Genomic DNA, 26,361 nt, shown 5'->3' on the forward strand with positions numbered 1-26,361 from the left:
GTGTGAGTAATATAACTCTGAATCACACCCTTTTCCCAATGATTATTCCGAATTCATTTTTATTACAGCCAGGGGTCCTTAACCCAAAACGATTTTATGTTTAGTTTGAATTAAATATGCATGTATATGGTAATTTTGTTATAGTGGAGGCATTTTTTTCAGAAATGTGAATTTAATTAAACATTCCAGGCCATAAAAATTTGCATGCGGCTATTAATTTTGTTTTTTAGGAATAGATAAGAAACCACCAGCTTTTAACCAAAGAATGAAGCATTGTGTCGAACAGGAAATCTATTTGTGGAGAGAAGATGCAAAAAGATAAAATATTAAGTAACATTTTTAACCGGGTGGTTCTCCTTAAAGTCCTTCATGCGCCTTTCAGCTTTAAATTTGTGAAATAATTAGAAATTTTATCACGTTTCCCTTATCGGAAACTAAAAACCAAAGACAAACAGACCTTTAACCTCTTGCGGTCATTTTCGTTACAATGCTTATCAAACAGTCAACTTTCATGCTTATCTAATAATAAATTTCTTAGGGACTTAAGTACTTAATCGCATGATCAACCTGGGGGTCCACCACTCACTTTTATATTAACAAAATATGAATATTAAATAGTTTCGTGTTAAAGATACAGAAATAAAAATTGTCACAAAACCTAAACGAATAATTTTATATTAAAAAGGAAAGGGACAACATTTTTATATTTGTCACCGTGACTTATTTTAATGTGCATGAATAAATTACTAAAATGCTTACGTTAACAATCGGTTTCCCCATATTGTATTTAAAATGTTTCCGGTTAACACTTAGCATTGACCCCTCAAATGCAAGCAATGTGCCGGACACGTTTTTCTTACCGTGCCCCACCATAAATATTCAAACGCATTGTGAGCCCACAAAACGCCATTTCCACACAAAAACGTCGACGTCGAATTGATTAAACGGTGGCCTGTTATTTACACAGATCGAAATATGAGATGCGCTCGGCCCGTTGTAATATATAAATCGCATATGAATAAATTTCCATAATTTTATGGGCACAGGTGGTGTGAATTGCGATTATACCCGTTCATGGAATTGTGCCACGAAATTTAGTGTTCGGCCCCGTACAATGGGGCATAATATATTGTATGCGGCCGTTTTGTACACAAATTACCTCCCTTTAAAACATGCGAATCGTACGAAATTGTTGTGGAAATCATAAAGTTCAGGTTTTATTCGCCTGTTTTTAATTTATTCGGATGGATTCGTTCTTTTTGCTGGTTAAGTATAAATGTCAGAGTTTGCATTAGGATGCAAATCTACACTGGTGGCCACAGAAATGGCACACATTACCTTAACTAGGAAGATTCACTTAAAATCGTCAATGGTCGTATGAAATTAAATTTCACTACTCTTCAATTAATTACAAAAATTCATATAAATTTGAAGCTTTTCAGTGTTTTAATCGAAATTACATGTCAATCTACAAGTTTTCTATTGTATTTAGGTCTGGACTTTATGCTGGCCAACCGAGAATCTCAAGATTTTTATCTTTTGATCAACTTTGAACAACTTGGTTCCATTGCATCTCTCATCATGGCTATACGAAACGGTCCATTTTACTAATAATTTTTTGTAATGGTCATATATCATGCCAAGGAAAGAAACTCACTGTCTTTTGTTTGTTTGGGATCTACACTTTTATTAGGACGACGATATTTATTCAGTCGACGTTTGATTATTCTACTATGACTTAATTAGTTCATTTTTTATTTACCTAACGGACAAGAAAGGATGTCGTTTACTAATTCTTTCAATTTGTCTGTCAATAAAAGAAACTGTTTTTTTGTTAGAACATATTCTTATTGTGTTTTTAATTGAATCTGTTGTTTCATATTCACTAATAAATATTGTAAACCATTTCCGACTTTTCGAGATGTGTAACATCATATTGACATATTTTTTATACCGACTGGACAAAATTTATATTATATCCTTTTGTGTTATTTCTGTAGCCATAACTATACGTTTGTGTGAATATTTAAGCCGGAACTTTTTAAAAAATATTTGAACAACTATCGTACAGGTCCGAATTTTTTATAGTTAGTTGTTTACTACATAAATAACTTTACTGCCGTCAGTCCTCCAGCTAATTTATTCAGTTATATTTATTAGATCGTTTAAGTCAAAGTTTTATATTTTTAATATTAATTTATTTAAATGTTATGTTGCATGTCTGTAATCTGCGGTCATAACACCACTATTCAAACACTACGTCATTAATATCAGAAAAAAAAAGCTTGCAGGTTATCACGGGATCGGCCATACATTTTTTCAGAACTAGGTTAAATTTAAATAAGGGCTTTCTGCGGCCGTTATCCTTGAAAGGTGTTATTACAAATTAATTACACGACAAATTTGCAAAAGCCATAGATTATTCGAACCGCCTTTTAAAAGTACCAGCATAAAAACCCAAACATTTAATCTAATTGACCTGAAAATGTGTTTTCAGCATTACATAACCTGCCTGCAAAATGAAAAAAAGCTCGGCAATTTATGAAACGCATAAATATTGTAATTTAAATGCAATCTTAATAACGTGTGATTATGCCTCGTAAAATGTGATTGCGAATACTTCGAGGGAACACCTCGGATTAAAAATAGCGCTAAAAACCACACACACAACGACCGATTGAATGGGTAAATCACCTCAATGAGATTTATGAGCCGCAAATTAAATTAAAAGTGTTTAATCACAAGAAACTATTGATTGTTCAATTTTGTGATGAGTCGAAATAATTAAAAACCAGATGGTATCTTGTAACTGCACAAATTAAATTATGCTCGGTGTCATTAGTTGCGTCGTTTCAATTTTTTTACTAATTAAACGTAATTTATTTAACGATGTTAATTTGTTTAATTAACGAAAACGCTGCATATTTTTCCAATTCGTATGCGGTGCGTAATTTACATTTGTAATAACATTTTGTTATTGTATAATAAATAATTGGAAATGGGGAAATTTATCACTGGGCAGTTTATGCGATAAAATTTGCCCTCTTCTTCTTAAGGACCGTGTAGAAAGTTGCGCACCGATAATGCATTTTTTTGCAGGCGTACCGATCAGAAGGACGATAAGCGTTTTAATCATGAACTCATAAAGATTATGAAGATATAATTGGCAGTACGACCGCGGAACGCCCCGTCCATAATCAGCTGCCACCTTAATATTTATAATTAAATATCAATCAACAGGAAATATTCCAGGGCCAAAATAGAAACCCGTGCAAAAACGACAAAGGCCGAGTGAAATCCCATAAATTTAAACAAAACGAAAAACGAAAGTGAACGCGTTTATTATTTAATCGCCGCAATAAAACACAAGAGGCAAAAATACACGACTAATGTGTATGCTTCACATATTAACTGGAACGGGAAATCGGGCATTAGTGAGTGTTTCGGCTGAATTGCTTTTACCTTCTATTTCATAAATTTTTTAGTTCAGGCCAAAGAGACGGCATGCGAGAAATTAGTAATGTTGTTAATTGGATTGAAGGAAATCGAAGTGACTCAACACTGTTTACTGTTGCTTGTTCGTATCATGTGAAGATGCATGATTCAATTCGTGGCTTACAAATGTGGAAGCATATTTTATATACAAGGTGCTTCCTAGGTACAGTATTGGCAGAAAGTAGAGCAACTTCTGTCTAATATAATTTATACCAATTATGAACACACTGTACACAAACATGTCGGTGAATATTTCTTGAAAAAAAAATAATTTTGTTAACAACAAATTAAAAAACTAAATATTCAGCTGGCAAAAAGTATAGCAACTTTTTACTAAATGTCACTAATCCACAAGAATTTTTAATTTTCTAGTATACACCAAAGTAAACTGAGTTAAAATAATGGCTTGTGGTAGAAATTATTTTACGAATTACAATTACGGATTGTATCGTTCTTTCAATACAATGAGAGAAAAATCAATATAGATCGATTGTAACGCTTGTTTTACAACAGTTTTCAAGATTTGGTAATGTGAAAGGATTAAATAAAACTGGAACACCAAGAAAAAACAATAGGTCTCAGGATAAACAAATTTTATCCCACTCCAAAAAAAGATCCTTCCCTGAGTTTCAGCAAAATAAAAAGTCTACTTGAGACACAACAGGGAAATAATGTTTCTTCAAGAACCGTAGGAGATAGATTACTACAAGGGGGGTCTTCATGCGAGAAGCTCAGCCAAAAAAACCACTACTATCAGAGAAGAACAGAAATTAAGTTTAATTCGGTTAGAAGTGATGGGATTTTATTTACCTAAAGTTTACCATACTCACTGTTAAACACGGCGACAGGTTGGTAATGATATGAGGCTGCTTTTCGCGATTTGGAATGGGTCCTCTCCTTTGAATGAAGGGTATCTTGTATCGTTTTATGTTTAAAGAAATATTGAGGAACTACATGGTACCGTTTCCGGATAAAAATATCTCACTAAAACATTATTTTCAACAAGTTAATGACCTGAAACACACTTCAAAATTTTTGAACCAGTGTCTGTTAAGGGAAATAATTAATGTTATGAACTGGCTATGTCAATTTCCTGATATAAACTTCATTGAAAACTTATAGCAGAACAAAAATTATTTGAATTTTAAAAAAGTTTCTCTACTTTCTGCCAATACTGTAGGTGTGAGCAAGTAGAACATGTTCAGTAACAGAAAAAATCTATTTTTTTTTTCTCCTAAATCTTACACTATCGCTCATTTGTAGACCAATAAATCAAGAAACATAATCATTTTATTAAAAGAATGTTTTTTTCTAATTTAAATTAATTTTATAATTATTAAGTGTTTAAATAATTTGTACTTACCTTTATATACAGTTATATGTGTTTATATAACTTTTTATTTTGAGCAGGGTTCATTAGTAAAGCAACCAAACCGTATATTCAGTGCAGTTGGTTTTTTAATTTATTTTTTTGTCTGACATCGTTCCTTAAAGTTAACAAATTGCAGAAAAGTTCTGAAATGATCAATGGAAAAAAGGTGTTTAAAGGTTATTAAAAATAATGGGTTGTTTCATTTTATAGTGCTACTTCTGACCCTTAAATTTGTTTCAAATATTAATAGGTACCTAATAAACCCACTAATAAATTTGTCTCTCTTTTGTCAAGAAAAATAAAAATTTCTAAAGTTGCTATACATATAAGCGATAGTGTATATTTATGTCCAGCACAAATTACAAAAATGTATGTAACATTTCATAGAATATGAATATAGTATTTTTCATAATACTGTTTAAAACAACAATAGTTAATTAATATAATTTTAGCCGTTCATATTAAATAAAAGAGTTGTGACTAAAATATTTAACATTTTAAAAAGTTGCACTGATAATGTCCACTACTCTACCTATAATAATGATACAGTAGCGAAGACGTATTTTAGGATAAAAATTAATTTAGATTTGCTTCATTATTGTGTTTTCCATTTAGCCCCAAATTTGAATCACCTATTTTAGAAAGACCTTGAATAAAATAAACAAACAAATAAATAAAACTTCATATCTTAATAAAAAAATCCATAGTGTGTCACTTTAAAGTTAAAGAGATACAGTTATGTTGACACAAATAACAAACAATGAGTAGACGACAAAATATTAATAATTGCTGAGTTCTTACATTGAAAAAAGAATTATTTACCATTAAACTAGTTAGTTCTGTGAGCAGACATAAAAATAATTAAAGCGCTTAATTTACATGTACAATTTACAATTTAAAAAAATTCCACCTTGTACATATAGTTGAAACATAAACCACAGCAACTGAATAGAAATTAATTTATATTAACCCATTTAACATGGACCAGCCGTGACTTATTTAAATTCTGCCCCATTTACACAATTTAATTTAATTTAATTCACCATACGAAATATAAAATCGTTCGAGATGTAAATTAGGATAAGGAGGTGTAATTCTTGAACGCATGCCAGCCGACTCGGCGGACGAAAATAAAAAAAAAATAACTTTTTCGTGTTAAAATTTACTCGGTTTCCTCGAAATAATTTATCAGATCTAGACACGTTGCTTTCGACGATTTTTATTCCTTTGATCTGCCTGATTTTAATAATCGTAAACCGACCGTTTTGGTTTATTTAATGCGCCCGAAAATTGTTCGTTGCTTAAAAATTTATGCGCCTCCATTAAATCACCTCCCTTCGCGATCAATTTTTTGGGGTCGCGGGGAAAGTGAAGCGGGGCGCAGCCGACATAATTAAATTAGATTAATTCGTTGGTAAGGCGGCGGGGTTTTGTGTGGAGAAGTTTTGCGTATGTCGACTTTCCCACACCTTCTTTTTACACGTAAGTTGCGTGTCTCGGCTAATCGATAGAAGAATTATTGATTTTGGCACCGGAGCAGGCCGAAGTTATTATACAACTTTAGTGGCTAATGTGTGTTGTTTCACGACTAATTAACAACGTGTCCATTAGAGAGTACAATAAATAAAGCGCTGGCCGATTGATTGCATTTGATATGTGTCCTTGCTGAGTGTTTGTCATCTATTCAATCTAAACGATCAAAACGAATATTTATGCATTAATAAATATTATTGAATGGCTCCAATTTATATATATTACATACATAATAGATACAGTTTTTTGTAATTTTTTTGTACAATAACATGGAAAACATAGTATAAATGTATTTAATTTATGATATCTCACAATGGATATGAATAAAAACATCTGATGAGCACAAATAAATAATGAAGAAGTATTGAGTTAATCATATATAACAATCAAATATGTATATTATGTATCGAAAAAAGTAATTTATGTTTTTGCTTCATAGTTCAAACTAGCTATTTATTATCTTTTATTTAAATATTGTTTTTCCTTCTAATGGTATATTCAAGTGCAAATAAAATTTGTTATTAATAAAGTATTATATAATGATTTTAGTTGAGTTTATAAGAATACATTGAAGTTGAAACCAACGCCCAAGAACTGAAACTTGTACCAAAGAACAATTTGAAAGAGTCTTAGTGAATGAAGAGGCTCAAAGATGATCTTTCTTAGTCAACAGTTAATGTGTCTTCTGCCACATATTCCATAAGAAATTCAAATGAAGCTGCAAATGATAAACGGGATATTCTACTTCATCTGCTATTTAGTCTAGGTATTTATTTTTGTCATTGACAAATTTTTCTTTTTCTTTTATTCAGTTCCAAAAACCATAATCTTTTATTATCAAATATTTTAAAGAAAGAAAATTTAATTTATATTGTTCACATTTAACCTATAAAAAAATATGGCAACAATGCACTTGTCATTCTATTCAGGTTGTTAAAAAATCAAGTTTGTTAGATATGTAAACCTCAATTTGAAAATTTCTGTTTCAGCTTGTCTATTCATTACACGTCCTAAAGACCGAAAAATACCTAGCAGGATGTAAGTAAATGTTTTCAGTTCCTTTGGGAAATTCCTTTGTAATATTACATTAAATTAGATTTTCCACATTTTGATATTTTTCCCCCATTCGATAGAAAGTTGTAGCATCCGTCAAATTTTTCCTCTTGTCAAAAAGTGAAAAGTGCTGTCTTGTTCTCAGATGTGGTACGAAATTATCCCAGCTTATGCTATTATAACCGCAGCTATAGCCGCCCCCCACGGTATAGCATATTTACTAAACTATTTGGTGGCCGGCAACATGTACAGACGCAGTCTTGAGACCAAACCGCTGTGCATGCAATATTTGAGAGACATCAGGATAGGACGTGATGCCTACAGAGTTAGGGGACTTGAGTCCATACCTAACGAAGATGGAACCTTCGATGAGGGTTACGAGGAAGTAGATGAGTACGATTACACCGTTCATACAGAAGGAAAGGAACAGGAGACCACACAAGAAACTAAAGCAGAATCAGAACAAAAAGCTGGACAGACTTTGAAGAAGTGTCCGGAAAAGAAGAAAGCTTAATCAGTTTTTTTAATTAGATGACATGTTAATTTTATTGTCCACAATTATATAATAAAATATAAGCCGTCCAATGGAACTTTTCTTTTAAACACCATTCCTTGTATTGAAACCAAGTCACACAATTTTCTAACGTAACCCTTTTAGGATAAGCGTTAACCACCTTATCCATGACCACTTCCTTGACATAGTTCAATGCAGGGAACAAAAACTGTGTCATCTGGATAAACAGCCGGAAATGGTGCTTTTTTTTCATATCAAGAATTTGTAGAACGTGAGCAACAATTGTTAATTATAATTGTAATTACTTTGTAGAATAAAAGTTATTTCGAAGAAAGTTATCTTATTTTAGTGTCAAACGTTAAAAATATTATTTTTCACATTTCTAATATTACTATGAATTTTTGGCCTCACTCATTCTGTATTGTTTGGTTCTTTTAACTTTATTAAATTTTTCTATATAAAATATAATTCTAATATTGAATCTCGAAAATTATGACAACAATGTACTTGTCATTTGATTCAAGTTGTTAAAAAATGAAGTATGTTTGATATGTAAACTTTCATTTGAAAATTTCTAATTGCTCCAGCTGGTCTAATCATCACTTGGCCTAAACACCGAAGAATACTCAATAGAACGTAAGTAATTGTTTCCAGTTCCTTTGGATAATTCTGTTATAATATTAAATAAGATATGGTTGTGTTGGATTATTTTCCACCATTCGCTAGAAAATTGTAGCACCCGTCAATCTTCCCATCTTGTCAAAAAGTGGAAAGTGCTGTGTTGTGAAGTTATCCTAGCTTATGCAGTTATAACCGTTGCTATAGCTGCTCCCAGCGATATAACGTATGTGCTAAACTATTTGATGGCTTTGAAGCAATGTAATATTTAAGAGACATCTGAATATATCGTGATGTCTACAGAGTTACAGGACTTGAGTCTATACCTAAAGAAGATGGGAACTTCAATGAAGCTTACGAGGAAGCAGAAGAATACGACTACACTGTGTATACAGAAGGAAAAAACTAAAACAAAATCTAAATGAACAACTGGGCAAACTTTGAAGAAGTGTCTTGAACAGAAGAAACCTTAATTAGTTTTTTTTAATTAAATGATACGTTTTATACACCACAGATATACAATAAAATGTTAGCTGCCTAATGGTACTTTTGTTTGATCCACTACACTTTACATTGGAAGCAAATCACACAATGTTCTAACGCAACATCTTTTAGAATGAGCCAAATCCACCTGATCTACGACCACTTCCTCGACATCGTCCAGTGCAGCGAGCAAAAACTGTGCTGCCCGGACAAGCCGCCAGAAATAGTGCCGATGGACAAGTGCACGGCGGCCAGGAACCGCCGCCCGGAACCGCCGGAGGAGCCAAGGTTTCCACCGCGTCCAAAACCACCGAGCTGTGCTAACTGTGAACCCGTGTGCTTCCCCGACAGGCCGATATGCTGCGTCGAAAAGTTGGACTATTGCAACGAGAGGAGTTCCTGTCTGCCCTGCGTGCCTTTGCCGCCCCAGCCGCCTAAACCGCCTACTTGCCAGAAGAAGCAGCCCAAGTGTGATGATGGAAAAGCTAAGAAGAAAGGCTGGTGGTAAGTTCAATGTTTAAAATTTGGTACCGGAAAATGAAAGAGAACTATCTTTAACCACACTTAAATTCAACTGAATAGTCACCATTAAACTCATTATTTTGATGCCAATGTCCTTCAAGCAAATCGACGCCAACTGAAGAAAAAATCAGTCTCACTTTTGGCTTCCTCTTAAGAATTAAACCGTTTGTTACCTAAAAATTAGACCACGATGTAATTAAGAAAGACTATGTGGTGGATAAAATAGAACTTCCCATTTAACAATTCGAATAGAATGCCTTTCCTTTTAACCAAATCACTTTTGGAGTATTCATTTATGTCAAGTTCAATAGACAATTGTATTGATTGTTCGGCTTCTTGGTAGTTAGTAAAATACTTTTTCTGGTACCTAAAATTTTAAGAGGTTTTACTTATACTTATGGTTTTAGGTAAAATTCAACAACCATTTTTTAACATTCAGGTAAGATTTAAATTAAAACATATTCAAGCTACTGCAGCTACAAAATGATGTCTGTATTTTTTTTTCTATAAATTGTTTATTCGTAGGTAATTGAATACTGATTGAAACGAAGAAGATACGACCAAAAAGTCTCATTTTTAATATCACAGTCATATATCATCAGTTATAAAACGGAGCAAATTATACTATATACATAAAAATATATTCATAAAATAAATTTATATTTGTTTATTTACGAAATCATATAATGCCCTTGCACATGCCTAATGTAAGATTAAATTAAACGGAGTGTAAATGGAAAAACCACTGACTTTAGCACTGCACTTAAAATATCTTTGATGTGTCTAACCTAGTTAAGTCACAGGATGAGACCAAAATAAATGAATGACCAAACGGATTTATCCAAAAGTGCTAAAACACTTGGGAATGTGAATCTACCATATAATTTATGTTTATTGCCACAAATAAAACAATGGGGTAATAATATAATTTTAAATTTATTTCACACTGGTTGACAATCCTAAAAATGTAACAGACACGATATTCTGTTCTATAAGCCATATAATTTGCCGTAAAAATATCAACGGCGTTTAGTTGTGGGCGTCACTTTATTAGAGTTACACAATCTGAATGGGATTGTTGCTGTTTCTGGGCGTCCTGTTTTATACGACTTTATCGTCCTTTTTTTTCAATCGAATATAAACTTGAAAAGTTCAACAACCTCACCGTTTACATCAAACACCTTAAAATTGTCCGAATGAAATCGAAAAAGGACGCATGCGAATCAAAGGCCAATCGTAAAGGAGAAAGAAGAGATTGGTCCGGGTCGCACAGAATCCCACGGGAATGTCCCCCTCCCCATTAAATTTCACCCCTTAAATTATGGGCGTGGAATATGAATAAGATATGTTTTTATGTGTTCCTAATTACTCCGTGCTGCGGCAAAACTTTGTTCAAAATGTCGTTCACATCTTCGGGGCTCGTATTATACAATTTTTAATAAATACAATCTAAACGTAAGCAACGCCACTGCTTTTAACGCTCGACGATTGGATATTTTATTGGCCGGTATGCAAATGCGGGTCCGGACTGTCCGAAATCGAGATCCCCAACACGTTCGCACAATAAAAATTCTTTTGCCTTTCGTTTCCTCGTCGCGAACGACGACGGTCGAAAAGGCGAACGCAAACGGCGCGAACACACACAAATAACCGATTCACTCTGCGTGAACGTCTCCGACGCTATTTCCTCACCGCATTCTTTCGGTTTATTTTCGACGTGGACGCCCGTTTCGGTGCGTTGGATGCATTAGCGTTTTCGAAATGCCGACGATTCGATGGGAAATTGGTTGAAATGAAACTGTTCGGTGGATGACACCTTTCCAAAACAAACACACTTCACGAAACACACGATTTATTTCAGTTGTTGGACATTGCAACAGCTCAGATTCCTCGTCTCATTAAGTTCGTCACTGTCTGTGGTCTTTCATCAATAGGAAACTAAATAGCTAATGCACTTGGCAGCCACCTAGTGTTTTCGACTTTTACTTGAATCACTTCTAAATTTCACTATTCGGTGAGAAATTTGTTTACTATTGAATTATTTTAGATATTGGGGGAAGATGATGTTTCTATATTTTAGTATCTTTTCAGTAAATCATTGGAACAAAAAGTAATTACATAAATATTATTTAATCATCTATAAAATTTCATGAGTTTTGATTTCTCTTATTAACTTTGTAGCAAATGAAGAAATCAAGCTTACTTAAGTTGTTAAGATATAATGATTCTTAAAGACAGTTAGAAGCATATTTTTTCTTAATAATAATAAATTAGAAGAGGATGATTCCATCTGTTGAAACGTTTAATCAGTCATTTTCAATTATCAATGAAATCTTTTGATATGTTATATTAAACAAATCAAATTTTTCTCAAACCTGCTTCTCTGAATATTTTCTAAACTTTCAAGATTTTTCTTTTGTCTCTTTCATTTTGTAAAAGATGTAAAACATGATTATGATGATTTTTGTTACAAATTTAGTAGCCCTTACAATTTTCTGTATAATTCTTAGCTAAATTCACGTTAGAATTTGCTTAAAAATATTTAATTTAATTAATTTAAGTAGGAGAAACTAACTTCACTTGGGTAAAGATATGTAGATTGTTAAATTTACGTGAATTTCTTCTACACTTTCAAGATATGTTGATTGTTTTGCAGATTTAGTAGCCTCTTACAAATTCTCGCATAATTCCAAATTAAGTTCATGTTAGACATTTGCTTAAAATATGTGGAAGATGATAATTCCCCAGTTCAAACTTTTCTATTTTATGATTTTCATCGAATTATCAATGATCTTTTTTGGTAATAAATATCAGATTTCAGTCAACTCTTCTTCTTTGAATTTCCACAGTTTCAATAGTTTTGTTTTATCTTCATGATTTTGTAGAAAAGGAAGGAACTAATTTTACTTGGTTAAAGGTTTGTTGGTTGTTTTGCACATTTAGTAGCCTCTTAGAAATTCTTGTTCAATTCCAATTTAAGTTCACATTAGATATTTGCTTAAACATGTGTGGAAGATGATATTTCCTCAGTTTAAACATTTATATTTGTTTGTATAATGTAGTATTTTGACAATAAATGGCAGATTTCAATCAACTCTTTTTCTTTAAATTTCTTTCAGATTTTCAAGTTTTGTTTTATCTTCATGATTTTGTGTAAAAGGAAGAAACTAACCTTACTTATTTAAAGATATGTTGATTGTTTTGCAGATTTAGTAGCCTCTTACAAATTCTCGTATAATTCCAAATTAAGTTCATGCTAGACATTTGCTTAAAATGTGTGGAAGATGATGATTCCCCAGTTCAAACTTTTCTATTTTATGATTTTCGAATTATCAATGATCTTTTTTGGTAATAAATATCAGATTTCAGTCAACTCTTCTTCTTTGAATTTCCACAGTTTAAATAGTTTTGTTTCATCCTCACGATTTTGTAGAAAAGGAAGAAACTAATTTTAATTGGTTAAAGATTTGTTGGTTGTTTTGCACATTTAGTAGCCTCTTACAAATCCTTGTGTAATTCCAAATTAAGTTCACGCTAGACATTTGCTTAAACATATGTGGAAGATCATATTTCCTCAGTTCAAACATTTATATTTGTTTGTATAATGTAGTCTTTTGACAATAAATGGCAGATTTCAGTCAACTCTTCTTCTTTGAATTTCCACAGTTTCAATAGTTTTGTTTTATCTTCATAATTTTGTAGAAAAGGAAGAAACTAATTTTACTTGGTTAAAGATTTGTTGATTGTTTTGCAGATTTTGTAGCCTCTTACAAATACTTGTGTAATTCCAAATTAAGTTTACGCTAGACATTTGCTTAAAATGTGTAGAAGATGATAATTCCCCAGTTCAAACTTTTCTATTTTATGATTTCAATCAAATTATCAATGATCTTTTTTGGTAATAAATATCAGATTTCAGTAAACTTTTCTTCTTTGATTTTCAACAGTTTCAATAATTTTGTTTTATCTTCATGATCCCAGTTTCCTCAGTTCAAACATTTATATTTGTTTGTATAATGTAGTCTTTTGACAATAAATGGCAGATTTCAATCAACTCTTTTTCTTTGAATTTCTTTCAGATTTTCAAGTTATGTTGATTGTTTTGCACATTTAGTAGCTTCTTATAAATTCTTGTGCAATTCCAAATTAAGTTCATATTAGGCATTTACTTAAAAATGTGTGGAAAATGATGATTCCCAAGTTTAAACTTTTCTATTTTACAATTTTAATCGAACTATCAATGAAGTCTTTTGGCAATGAATGATTTCAGTCAACTCTTCTTCTTTGAATTTCTTCCACAGTTTCAAGAGTTTTGTTTTATCTTGGAAAGATACGTTGTTTGTTTTACACATTTAGTAGTGATGATACATTTTACAAATTAATTAATTAATTTTAATCAACTCTTCTTCTTTGAAGTCTTCCAAATTTTCAATACTTCTTGCCTGCATTATTTTGTGAAGAAAGAACAAATAAATATCACTTTGTTAAAGATATGTTGATTATTTTGCACATTTAGTAGACTTAGTTAAGTTGTTTTGTTTTCATGATTCTTTTGAAAGAGGAGACAACTCTTTCACATTAAAAATTTACCTAAAATAGTTTGAAATATGAATCCAAGAGTTCTTTTTTTGTGATTTTGTGGGAGAGGAAGAAACTAACCAGATTTTTTTAAAGATGATAACCTTACAAATTTTTGGAAATATTTATAGGATCATCATTTCACTCATTTATTAATTAAAACCTTTTGGTATTTTATAGTAATTATAAAATTTTAATCTACTTTTTAAAGATTTAAGATGATGGTGTTTCGTTCATTTTAAATTCTTGAATTTTACTAGATCTTGTGGACTTACAGATGATGATGACAGTTTTATTTAGTTATCACTTCTCGAATTAAAAAGTATGTTGGAATTGACTACACTTCTTTTCATCACTTCACATAGTCGATGGGGAATTACAGTATGTTAAAGACACAATTTTTCAACGGGCAATTCAATATTACTACAGCAATAAAAATACCACAATTCAATATTATTTCTTCCGCATCTCCTTTTAGTTTATCCACCAATTGATTCTATTTACTGAATTCGTTACGTCAACTCACATATCAGATAACCATACATCAAGCAGACATATCTTCGCGTAATTGCGATTGCCACGTACCTAAAACGCTCACTTTCCTCACTAAAGTAAGAGCTCATACGTAATTGCCTCGCATTTCCTCGCCTCAGATAAAAAAGGGGGCCGCAAGAGATAGGCGTTGGACGTTCAATTTGACGGGCGGATCATCGGCCTTACGAATTAGTCGCATTTACATCCTAATGAGACAATAAATCGCAACACAACGAAAATAAAACCGGGGGGGCTGTTTCAGGCATCACGTGCTGGAGGGTTGGCATGACCGCGGTTATTAGCCACCGGTCGACCCGCGATATGCAAATGCGAAACTTCGGAATGTATCGATTTCTGACCCCTACGGCCGCCGGTTGGCCGGCCGTTCCTTGGATTTTCTTCGGTTTGTGTGTGTGTTTGAGCATTTTACGACCGGGTCGTTCGCGAGGAAATTCGATATTGAACTCCTCGCACACATTGTATGTGTGGCACCGTGGCCACGCCGTCGGCTGTTTTAATTTGAGAGACCAAAACTCGGACCGATAAATAAATCTCTTCGTCCTGTCATGGACTGATGGCATAAACAACTGGCGGTTGCTTCATTGATTTATTCGGTTACGTTTAATGAGTGTTCACTGGTAGATGTACCATCGCACACATCTCCATGTAAAACATCGGCCAACATACCACATAATGGAAGCGAATTATGTTAATAATAGCCTTCGTTAATGCCATATAATTAAAATTATTCAAGTAAATGCGGAGCGAGCCGAGGTGGGCTTAACTGTAAAAATCTATTTATAGCAAGTGGTTTATATAAATAGATTACCAATGGATGTGTACAGGCAACAGGCTCCTTATCATTTTTTTTCCAATGTGACATGTTGATACTCCGAACTGGTAATGGTCTTTATAATCTTATTGGAGCGAACGTAACACCAGTAGCGTTGCTACGATTTGCTTCGGCATAAATTGAACTTTCATTTCAATTGATAGACACGTTCATGTGCTAATGTTCTGATTAAAACGATTACATATTAAATGGATGAGGTGCAGATTTATTTCCACTTATAATTTGGTTCATTTTTATTAATAAAGTATATTCTCTTCGAGTCATTGATTTTGTTCATTAGAATGATAAAATTATAAAAAATACGGAAAATCCAAGGAATTTTGTCCAACCAAAGATTAAATATATATTTTCTCTATAAATGTATATATTTAATCTTTGGTCCAACTACAGAGGATTTCAGTAAATATATTCATGATAAGAAATTTATTCTGTTTGTTAATATGAGTAGAAAATAACGTACTATAAAGAATCTAAGAGCTCAAAAAAGATTTAAGAACGAAAAAAAAACTATAGAGGGTTAAAATATTACGGAATGTAAAAAATATTTGGATTTATATGAATAACTGGAGAATTTAAATCAACTGAAGGATTTCCGGATGAAATTATCAAGAGTTTATAGAAGTACATAAAGAAATTTTAATTGATTTGTATCAAATTTTTCAAAATTATGAATTTTTAGTAAATAATTTATCAACTTCATTAGAAAGTTTTCTGTTTTTGGACATAATTGAATATCAATAGAAAATAATACTGAAAAAAAAAAATACATAATCTAAAGTGTTTTAAAATCTAAAAAAAATATACTGGGTTAAAATTTTACAGATTGTAAAGAATATTTGGATTTATATGAATAACTGAAGAATTCAAATAAACTGAAGGATTTCCAGATAAAATTATTAAAAATTTATAGACATTTTAATTGATTTGTACTAAATTTTTTAAAATTATAAATTTTTAGTACATAAATGAACAAATTCATAAGAAATTGATTTTAAATGGTTCTAAAATATAAAAAATGTACATTTTTTTAAATATTACAGAGTTTAAAAAATATTTGGATTTATATGAATAACTGAATTATTCAAGTCAAAAGAAGGATTTCCAGATTAAATTATTAAGAGTTTATAGAAGTATATAAAGAAATTTTAATTTATTTGTACTAAATTTTTTAAAATTATAAATTTTTAGTAAATAAATGAACAAATTCATAAGAAATTGATTCTAAATGGTTCTAAAATATAAAAAATGTAAATTTTTTTAAATATTACAGAATGTAAAAAATATTTGGATTTATATGAATAACTAACTGGAGAATTTTCGGATGAAATTATCAAGAGTTTATAGAAGTACATAAAGAAATTTTAATTGATTTGTATCAAATTTTTCAAAATTATGTATTTTTAGTAAATAAATTTTCAAATTCATTAGACAGTATTTATGTTTTTAGATATGAATAGAAAATAATAAACTGAAAAAAAAATTAGATAATCTAAAGGGATTTAAAATGTAAAAAAACTACACGGGGTTAAAATTTTACAGAATGTAAAGAATATTTGGATTTATATGAATAAAACTGAAGAATTCAAATGAACTGAAGGATTTCCAGATAAAATTATTAAAAATTTATAGAAGTACAAATTTTCAAAATTATGAATTTTTAGTAATCAAATTCATAAGAAATTGATTTTGTTTGTTGGTGTAATTGACTGTATAGAGAAAATAACACACTGTAAAGAATCAAAAATGATAATTATCTTTTCTTATTATATATTAGATAAGAAGTTCGGTGCAGATCAGATAATCTTTAACTTCTTATTATATGAAATAATTACATTTGAAAAAAAGAGGAAATAATAAATATTATTTATAAGAAATATTATAATAATTATCTTGATAATTACCATGTCATTCATATACACTAGTGATAATTAACAATTACGAGATGAAAATCAATTGACATTATTTCAAGATCGAATATAAATTATTATATTTTCTGAAAATTCTTTAAAAAAAACATCCACAATTGGCAGTTTATTCACAAAAACTGACAGTTATCTTTTTTATATATCAGATTTATAGTTTAGTGTAGATGGGATGTTGATAATCTTTAACTTCTATACAAAATAATTACCACATAACATATTTGAAGTAAATTTGAAAGTATAATATGTTTGTTGGTATAACTGATTATAAAGAGAAAATAATACTGTAAAGAATCAAGATAATAAAGGGTTTTAAAATAGAAAAAAAATGTCAAAAATATTTGGAATTATATCAATAACAGAAGAATACACATGAACAGGCTGATTTCCAGATGAAATTTTTCACAGCTATGAATTTTTAGTAAATAAATTTACAAATTCATAAGAAATTGATTTTGTTTGTTGGTGTAATTGACTAAAAATGGAAAATAATAAACTGTAAAAAATCAAAATAATTTAATTGATAAAAAAAATAACACAAACGGTTAAAATATTACAGAATATAACAAAAAAATTTGGATTTACATGAATATCTGAAGAATTCAAATCAACTGAAAGATTTCCAGATGAAATTATTAAGAGTTTATAGAAATACTTAAGGAACTTTTAATTTAATTGGTTTCAAAATTATAAATTTTCAATAAATAAATTCAAAAATTCATAATAAAGAAATTGATTCTGTTTGTAAAGAACCAAGATAATCCAAAAAGTTTTAAAATCGAAAAAAAATAACTAAAGAATTCAAATCAATTGAAAGATTTTCAGATGATATTGTAAAGAACTTGTACAAGTCACAAGAAATTTTAACTAATTTGTATTAAGTTTTTATATATTAGATTTACAGTTTAGTGTAGATGGGATATTGATAATCTTTAACTTCTATACAAAATAATTACCACATAACATATTTGAAGTAAATTTGAAAGTATAATATGTTTGTTGGTATAACTGGTTATGAAGAGAAAATAACTCAGTAAAGAATCAAGATAATAAAGGGTTTTAAAATCGAAAAAAAAATGTCAAAAATATTTGGATTTATATCAATAACAGAAAAATACAAATGAACAGACTGATTTCCAGATGAAATTTTTCAAAATAAAGATTTTTGGTACATAAATTAACAAATTCATAAGAAATTGATTTTGATTATTGGTGTAATTGTATATAAAGAGAAAATAATAAACTGAAAAGAATCAAAATAATTTAATTGATAAAAAAACACAATGTTACAGAATATAAAAAAATATTTATATTTATATGAATATATGAAGAATTCAAATCAGCTGAAGGATTTCTAGGTATAATTACCGACAGTTTATAAAATGATCAATTTTCACTTAACATGTTGTTTGTTAACATAAATGAGAATTCAAATCAATTGAGAGATTTCCAGATGGAATTATCATTATTTATTTAATTTTTCAAAATGATTAATATTATTCCCAGCAATTCCATGAAATCATCTCGTATTTAAAATCATATCACAGCAATAATACATAACAGTTATTTCACAAAATATGAAATTGAATTTCGGAAATGGATAATTATAGTAGGCCAATATCTAAAATACAAACGAACGTCTTCCTCATTCGACATTGACAAACACATTACACAACTATTAACTAATAATTATTATTCATCCTGAAAGTTTCGTGCGATTAATTCTGCTTAAATATTTGAATATTTTCTAAATTCGTGTAGCGTTTTCTGTTGTGAAAGTTGTTTCTGTATCTGAACGTGTAATATTTCAAACATTTTCGTAAGAACACTTTTACCGCGCTCAGAAAACATATTAGTGATATATTTGAGTTGCACATTGTGGAATAATTATTCCGCCAGTTTATAAATACCAAAGCAATAAAACACTATCGCCGATCTAATTAATTAAGAACCATATACGCCTGTATCTGGTCGCGAACTCTCAATGTTGTTGGTACGTAAAGGAGATTTTCACCGATAGCGTTGCCGGTACACGGGCGCGACAATATTTATTTATAGAACATTACATCCCAGTTTGATATGTTAATTAATTAGCAACATGATTATGGCCAACTTGTCTGTCTGGATATGTATGCGCCGTAAAATATTCACAATGGCATTTCTAGCATTGTTCCCACGTCGAACATCCTATTATTACATCGATATCTTTGTTAAATATTAATCAAATAAAAAATAACGAGAATAAAATATTCATATAATGTTTCACTGAAATACTCTGTGTAAAATTTGATTTTAACAATATGTAATTTAATAATTTGCTACTTTATCTCTGATGTTTTAAGAAAACAGATATATCAAAAATATTAAGATGATTATAATTTTTTGATATGTTCAGACAAGATTTTGTTTATTTTAAAAATATATTCTGTAGTTGACAAAGGTGTAAGCTAGAAATTTATTAAAATAATTTTATTTTTTTTATTACAAATTTTAATCAATATAATATAGTTTAGTAATTAATAAAAATTATCTATTTCAAAAAGTAATAAAAGCAATATTATGAACTTTTTAATGAATCTTCATATAATTATCAGTTGATAATTACCGCTTACTTGTACATAAATATCACAATAATTATTAGAAGTTCTTTATCAAAATAATTGTCACTTTTCTTTAAATAATCATTTTTATTTGCTGTTTTTTCAAATTTAGTCAGAATATGTTTCAGATATTATTATAAGAATTTAAAAATTACTCCTATAATAATTTCATCTGGAAATCCTCCAGTTTATTTAAATTCTTCAGTTATTTATATAAATCCAAATAATTTTTACATTTTGTAATATTTTAAACGTCTGTATTTTTTTTCGATTTTAAAACCTTTTGAATTACTTAGATGTTTTACACTGTATTTTCTCTTCATACTCCATTATACTAACAAATAAAATAAATTTCTTATTATGAATTTATTAGTTATTAAATTAATATTTTTGAAAAATTCCCCCAAATCAATTGAAATTTCTTTATATCCTTCTATAAACTTCAGTTATCTTAAAATTAATACAAATTGCTTAAAATTTCTTTGTGTGACAATTTTTACATTCTGTAATATTTGAAAAGTCTGTAATTTTTTTCGATTTTAAAACTTTTTGAATTATCTAGATTCTTTACAGTATGTTATTATCTCTCCATACTCGATTATAATAACAAATGGAATAAATTTCTTATTATAAATTTATTAATTTTTTTACTGAAAATTAATATTTTTGGGAGTTTCCCCCAAATCAATTAAAATTTCTTTATGTTCTTCTATAAACTTCATTTATTCAAATAACTCCAAATATTTTTTATGTTTTATAATAGTTTAACTCACTGAAGGTTTCTTTTAGATTTTAAACTTAATACAAATTAATTAAAATTTCTTTATGTACTTGTACAAGTTCTTTATAATTTCATCTGAAAATCTTTCAATTGATTTGAATTCTTTAGTTATTATTTTTTTTGTTTTTGGATTTTAACACTTTTTGGATTATCTTGATTCTTACAAACAGAATCAATTTCTTATTATGAATTTTTGAATTTATTTATTGAAAATTTATAATTATGAAACCAATTAAATTAAAAGTTCTTTAAGTATTTCTATAAACTCTTAATAATTTCATCTGGAAATCCTTCAGTTGATTTAAATTCTTCAGATATTCAAATAAATCCAAATATTTTTTTTTATATTCTGTAATATTTTAACCGTTTGTGTTATTTTTTACCAATTAAATTATTTTGATTCTTTACAGTTTATTATTTTCTCTTTATAGTTAATTACACCAACAAACAAAATCAATTTCTTATGAATTTGTAAATTTATTTACTAAAAATTCATCTGTAAATCAGCCTGTTCATGTGTATTCTTCTGTTATTGATATAATTCCAAATATTTTTGAGATTTTAAAACCCTTTATTATCCTAATTCTTTAGAGTGTTATTTTCTCTTTATAATCAGTTATACCAACAAACATATTGTACTTTTAAATTTACTACAAATATATTATGTGGTAATTATTTTGTATAGAAGTTAAAGATTATCATCATCTCATCTACACTAAACTATAAATCTAATATATAAAAAAGATAACTATCAGTTTTTGTGAACAAACTGTCAATTGTGGATGTTTTTTAAGGAATTTTCAGAAAATATCATAATTTATAATCGATCTTGAAATATTATCAATTGATTATCATCTCATAATTGTTAATTATCACTAGAGTATATGACTGACGTGGTAATTATCAAGACAATTATTATAATAATATTTTTTTAAATAGTATTTATTATTTCCTCTTTCTTCAAATGAAATTGTTTCATATAATAAAAAGTTATAGATTATCTGATCTACACCGAACTTCTAATCTAATATATAATAAGAAAAGATAATTATCAGTTTTTTGGAGAAACTCCCAGTTGTGGATGTTTTTTGACGAATATATATCACTATATTTGTCAAGATAATCATCATAATAATTTTTGCTGTTCAATTCATTCAGATTTTAAGTTAAGCAAGTTGAATGTTATTTAGTCTACTCATAACTTTTAATTTGATAAATAAATAAAAATGGCTAATTTATTGTCCAGACTTTGAATTTTTATATAATAAAATTTGCTCTTAAGTCGTTTTAAGGAAAATCTTCTTTCAGTTCCCACCGTTATCCATCTGGAAATTCCACCTTGCTCATTAATAATCTCTTCAGCACACAGACGGAAGTGTATGTATAACATTACCTCAAACTCTGGTAGTCAAGAAAATTTATAGTTTCATTTCGCTTATAATTTAAAACTTTATTAGACGTTTGAACAGTATTAATTCTTGTAGAGTTTCCTCCTTTAGAAGTGACTGCACCTCGTCCATCATCGGAAACCATACAAGATGTATGAACGCGTCGCTTGGCGTAAAATAATAATGAATAGCATACTACGCCTCTGTGAAAATAAATTCAAATGTCGCCTGACCTTTAACAAAAACGTCAGAGCCAATGCAGCGGAGGAATAGCTGCAAACGGATCACATCCATTGGCTCGCGTATGACAAATCTGCCGGTGGACAACATTAAATAAACAGTAGGTGTGTTTGTTATTAACAAATAGTAACCAAGTTTATTTTTATCAGCACAACCGTATAATTATGCGTCATTGGTTGTAATCATTGATTATTCATTTATGTGCTACCTATAAGTGTGAGTACAAGTGTACATTTGTAATTGGTCCAAATTCGATGGCGATAATGTCACTCCACCCATGCTTGTTGATGATCAATCGAAGAGAAACTCCCGAATCAGACGGAATGACCGAAGGGTCAGCCGCCAAAACGGCGTAGAAACGGACGCATCCTAATTGCGGCCGGCGTTCCGCAGTTGGCTAATGACGCGTCATAATTCAGCGTCCGATGCGCCCTCCGTCCTCCCTCCCAAACGTAGATTATCCAGCGTCCGTGCCGCGCGATATTTTGTCTGGGACGTGTTATGGTTGGACGGCGGCCAGGACGACGCCGGCGACGACGCATCTCTATCCCTGACTCCGTCCCGGGGGAGATGCAGGGGCGGTTCCGTGGGCGGAACCCCATCCGCGTTTTTGGAGCAGAGCGTTCACTGATTTTCGCTCAATCCTATCACATTGGTGAAGACAGGTGTTGAGAGATTACATCACTATAATGTTACCTCACTTTTTAACCATTTAATATCCATCGCATTAGTGAAGATAAGCAAAGAAAATTATCAACAATGAGAATGATAAGTAATTATGATAAAATTACTAGGGGATGTGGCAGTTAAAGACCCTTTGGTCATCATCATAACTTTTAATCACTAATTTTCTTTGACCACTTGATACCATCCCATTGGTGACAATATTATTAGATCATGTATAGCTTCTTCTTCATTTTTCTTTGCCTGTTTAATACCCTTCATACTGAGAAGAGAATCAATTATATCTAGATTTCTAGGACATTTATGATTCTTGAATTTGGCAGTTAAAGAAGGTTGTGATCTTTCGGATTTGCTTAAAATATCTATTGATACATCACCAAAACATTTTTTTATTTCTCCTCTGCGACTGTTTAATATCGTTCATTTTGGAGGAGACAGGTTAAGAGAATCAATATATTCAATTATATCTAGTTTTTTAGGACATTTATGACTCTTTGATTTGGCAGTTAAAGAAGGTTGCGACTTTTCAGATTTGTTTAAAATATGCATTGATTTATGTCATCCATTTATATCACCATAAGATTTCTTCATTTCTCCTCTTCGACTCTTTAATATCCTTCATATTGGTGAAGACAGGTTAAGAAAATCAATTATATCCAGATTTCTAGGACATTTATGACTCTTGGATTTGGTAGTTAAAGAAGTTCGAGGCTTTTCGGATTTTCTTGAAATATACATAGGTTGATGTCGTCCATTTACATCACCACAACATTTCTTCATTTCTCCTCTTCGACTATTTAATACCCTTCATATTGGTGAAGACATGTTAAGAGAATCAATTATATCTAGATTTCTAGGACATTTATGATTCTTGAATTTGGTAGTTAAAGAAGGTTGTGATCTTTCGGATTTGCTTAAAATATCTATTGATACATCACCAAAACATTTTTTTATTTCTCCTCTGCGACTGTTTAATATCGTTCATTTTGGAGGAGACAGGTTAAGAGAATCAATATATTCAATTATATCTAGTTTTTAGGACATTTATGACTCTTTGATTTGGCAGTTAAAGGAGTTCGAGGCTTTTCGGATTTTCTTGAAATATACATAGGTTGATGTCGTCCATTTACATCACCACAACATTTCTTCATTTCTCCTCTTCGACTATTTAATACCCTTCATATTGGTGAAGACATGTTAAGAGAATCAATTATATCTAGATTTCTAGAACATTTATGATTCTTGAATTTGGCAGTTAAAGAAGGTTGTGAACTTTCGGATTTGCGTTGTGCATTGATTTGTGACATGCCCTTTATCACCATAACACTTCTTCACTTCGAAGGTTTAATACCCTTCATATTCGTGAAAATAGATCAAAAGAATCAATTATTTCAAGATTACTGGAGCATTTATAGGTAATACCCTTTGCGTTGGTGAATATAGATTCAGAGAATTAATTATGAAAAGATTATTAGAAAATTTATAACTCTTGGATCTGGCATTGATTGACGGTTGTGCTCTTTCAGATTTGCTTAAAATCTGCATTGATTTGTGTCGTCCGTTTACATCGCCGTATTTCAGTATCCTCAGGATTTAGATATGATCAATAATTCAAACTGAAAGTGCCACGACTTGAATTTAATGAATGTTGATGCTTTCACAAAGTCCACAAGATGATTTATCTAGAGACAGCGGATAATTGTTCCAATGTATCTTGCATTATTCATGTCAGAAATAGGAAGTACAGCCGCAGATAACGCGGACATGTACACTTAAAGTACATTATTTGCTTCACCTAGACAATGTGATAACCGCATTTTTCCCTTTCCTGAGTTACCTTACGTAACGTGAACGTTAATTCATTCCTGGCGCAGCAAATTCGGTTGATTTATTAAACAAATCCAATAACAAACATCCATTTAAAATTGGCCAAATCCCCTGTCTGGCCCGGAATTTATTGGCAGAGCGTAACCTCGGGATATTTTTTCGATGTAAGACTCTTGTATCTTTTATTTTAGTCTTTATAATTGAATATAAATCCAACACCCACACGCATAAAATTTAAGGCAGTTTATGTTGAAATACGGTCCTAAATCGTTTGTGTTACGCCCACGCGGCCAGACTTCCAAGCTCGCTGCCAAAATTTCAGAAATTCGAAGATGCGCACACACACACATGACGAACGTCCGGCCATTTCGTTTTACAGATGTTTCGCCGTTCGCCTCGTTCCTTTATTTGCGACAATTTTTATTTTTTTTTTTGGTCGGTTCACGGACGCGGTGTTTTAAAATAAATACGTTTTCGTTTCGCGACGACGATGTGCGAATTCGACGAGTGACCCGTTCGCGTACTCGTATCGCGAGCTATGCAAATGGGTTTCTTGCATTTTTAGTGGTATATCGTGGAAATAAATATGCATGGGAATATTTACTGTGCACGGCGTTATGAAAATGGCATTTGTGATTGATAAAAGGCCGTGCTTTGGACGGCAAAAATGTGCTAACAAGCACACTTGGACGATGCGTTATTTTCAAATTGTTTCTGCTTTATTACATTTTTACGTAAATGCGGAAATGCTTCGCATAAACAAAAGAGGAATATATTTTAATTGACTTATTCTATAAAAAGATTTAATTAACTATTCTTCTTAAACTATATTTAAATTTTTAGAGCAAGATATCATCAATAAAACATATCTGTATTTCAAATGTGTAATATAATTATTTTATATAATTTTGAAGAAATATGTTTATCATTTAAACATAATTTAAATAGAATTTATTATTAAAAAAATTTAGAACATTTTATTTTCTTAATGTCTGGAGTACTTTTTATTAAAATATAAATTAAGTATTATTAATTAATAATTTTGAATAATATTGAGCTTTTTATAATTTTAAATTAAATATTATAATTAGTTTTTCATTAATATTCTTTGCCTCTCATTTTAATTTCCGAATCACAATTGCCAATTACTAAATTTATTATTTGGAACCACGAAAAAGAATAAACTTTTAATAATTATTAAATAATTGATATTGATTTCTATAATTTCCAATTGACAATTTGCAATTATTAAATTTAGTTTTTGAAACTATAAAAAAATTTAATTTTAAAAATTGACAAAACAAAATAGCAAAATATTAATACTAGATATTAATGAAACAATTTTTAATAATTATTAAATAATT

The 26,361-nt window shown here is 30.2% G+C and overlaps 2 protein-coding genes and 1 long non-coding RNA gene across 4 annotated transcripts in view; 2 read left to right on the forward strand and 1 right to left on the reverse strand.

The window, feature by feature from the left end:
• Positions 1 to 7,341: 7,341 nt before the first annotated feature.
• LOC109595489 (uncharacterized) lies at positions 7,342 to 8,043 on the forward strand. Its single transcript, XM_020010840.2, has 2 exons — positions 7,342 to 7,438; positions 7,599 to 8,043. The coding sequence occupies exon 2, from the start codon at positions 7,599 to 7,601 to the stop codon at positions 7,965 to 7,967; it is 369 nt and encodes a 122-aa protein (XP_019866399.1). The 5' UTR covers positions 7,342 to 7,438; the 3' UTR covers positions 7,968 to 8,043.
• A 434-nt stretch (positions 8,044 to 8,477) lies between these two features.
• On the forward strand, positions 8,478 to 10,246 carry LOC109606199 (sperm mitochondrial-associated cysteine-rich protein). Of its 2 annotated transcripts, XM_020022761.2 has the most exons (5): positions 8,478 to 8,603; positions 9,201 to 9,356; positions 9,420 to 9,572; positions 9,998 to 10,029; positions 10,116 to 10,246. In XM_020022761.2, exons 2-4 carry the CDS (start codon positions 9,202 to 9,204, stop codon positions 9,999 to 10,001), a joined length of 312 nt encoding a protein of 103 aa, XP_019878320.1. In that variant the 5' UTR covers positions 8,478 to 8,603; position 9,201; the 3' UTR covers positions 10,002 to 10,029; positions 10,116 to 10,246. The 2 variants fall into 2 exon arrangements, with proteins under 2 accessions (XP_019878320.1, XP_019878318.1); XM_020022759.2 differs by having other exon boundaries at positions 9,201 to 9,572.
• LOC126265668 (uncharacterized) overlaps positions 9,610 to 26,361 on the reverse strand; it is a 59,845-nt gene continuing 43,093 nt past the window's right edge. The window contains exon 3 of the long non-coding RNA XR_007548167.1: positions 9,610 to 9,957. This is a non-coding gene — a long non-coding RNA (uncharacterized LOC126265668). The remainder of the gene's footprint in view (positions 9,958 to 26,361) is intronic.

The sequence above is a fragment of the Aethina tumida genome, chromosome 5 (assembly GCF_024364675.1).
Source record: "Aethina tumida isolate Nest 87 chromosome 5, icAetTumi1.1, whole genome shotgun sequence".
Lineage (NCBI taxonomy): Eukaryota > Metazoa > Arthropoda > Insecta > Coleoptera > Nitidulidae > Aethina > Aethina tumida.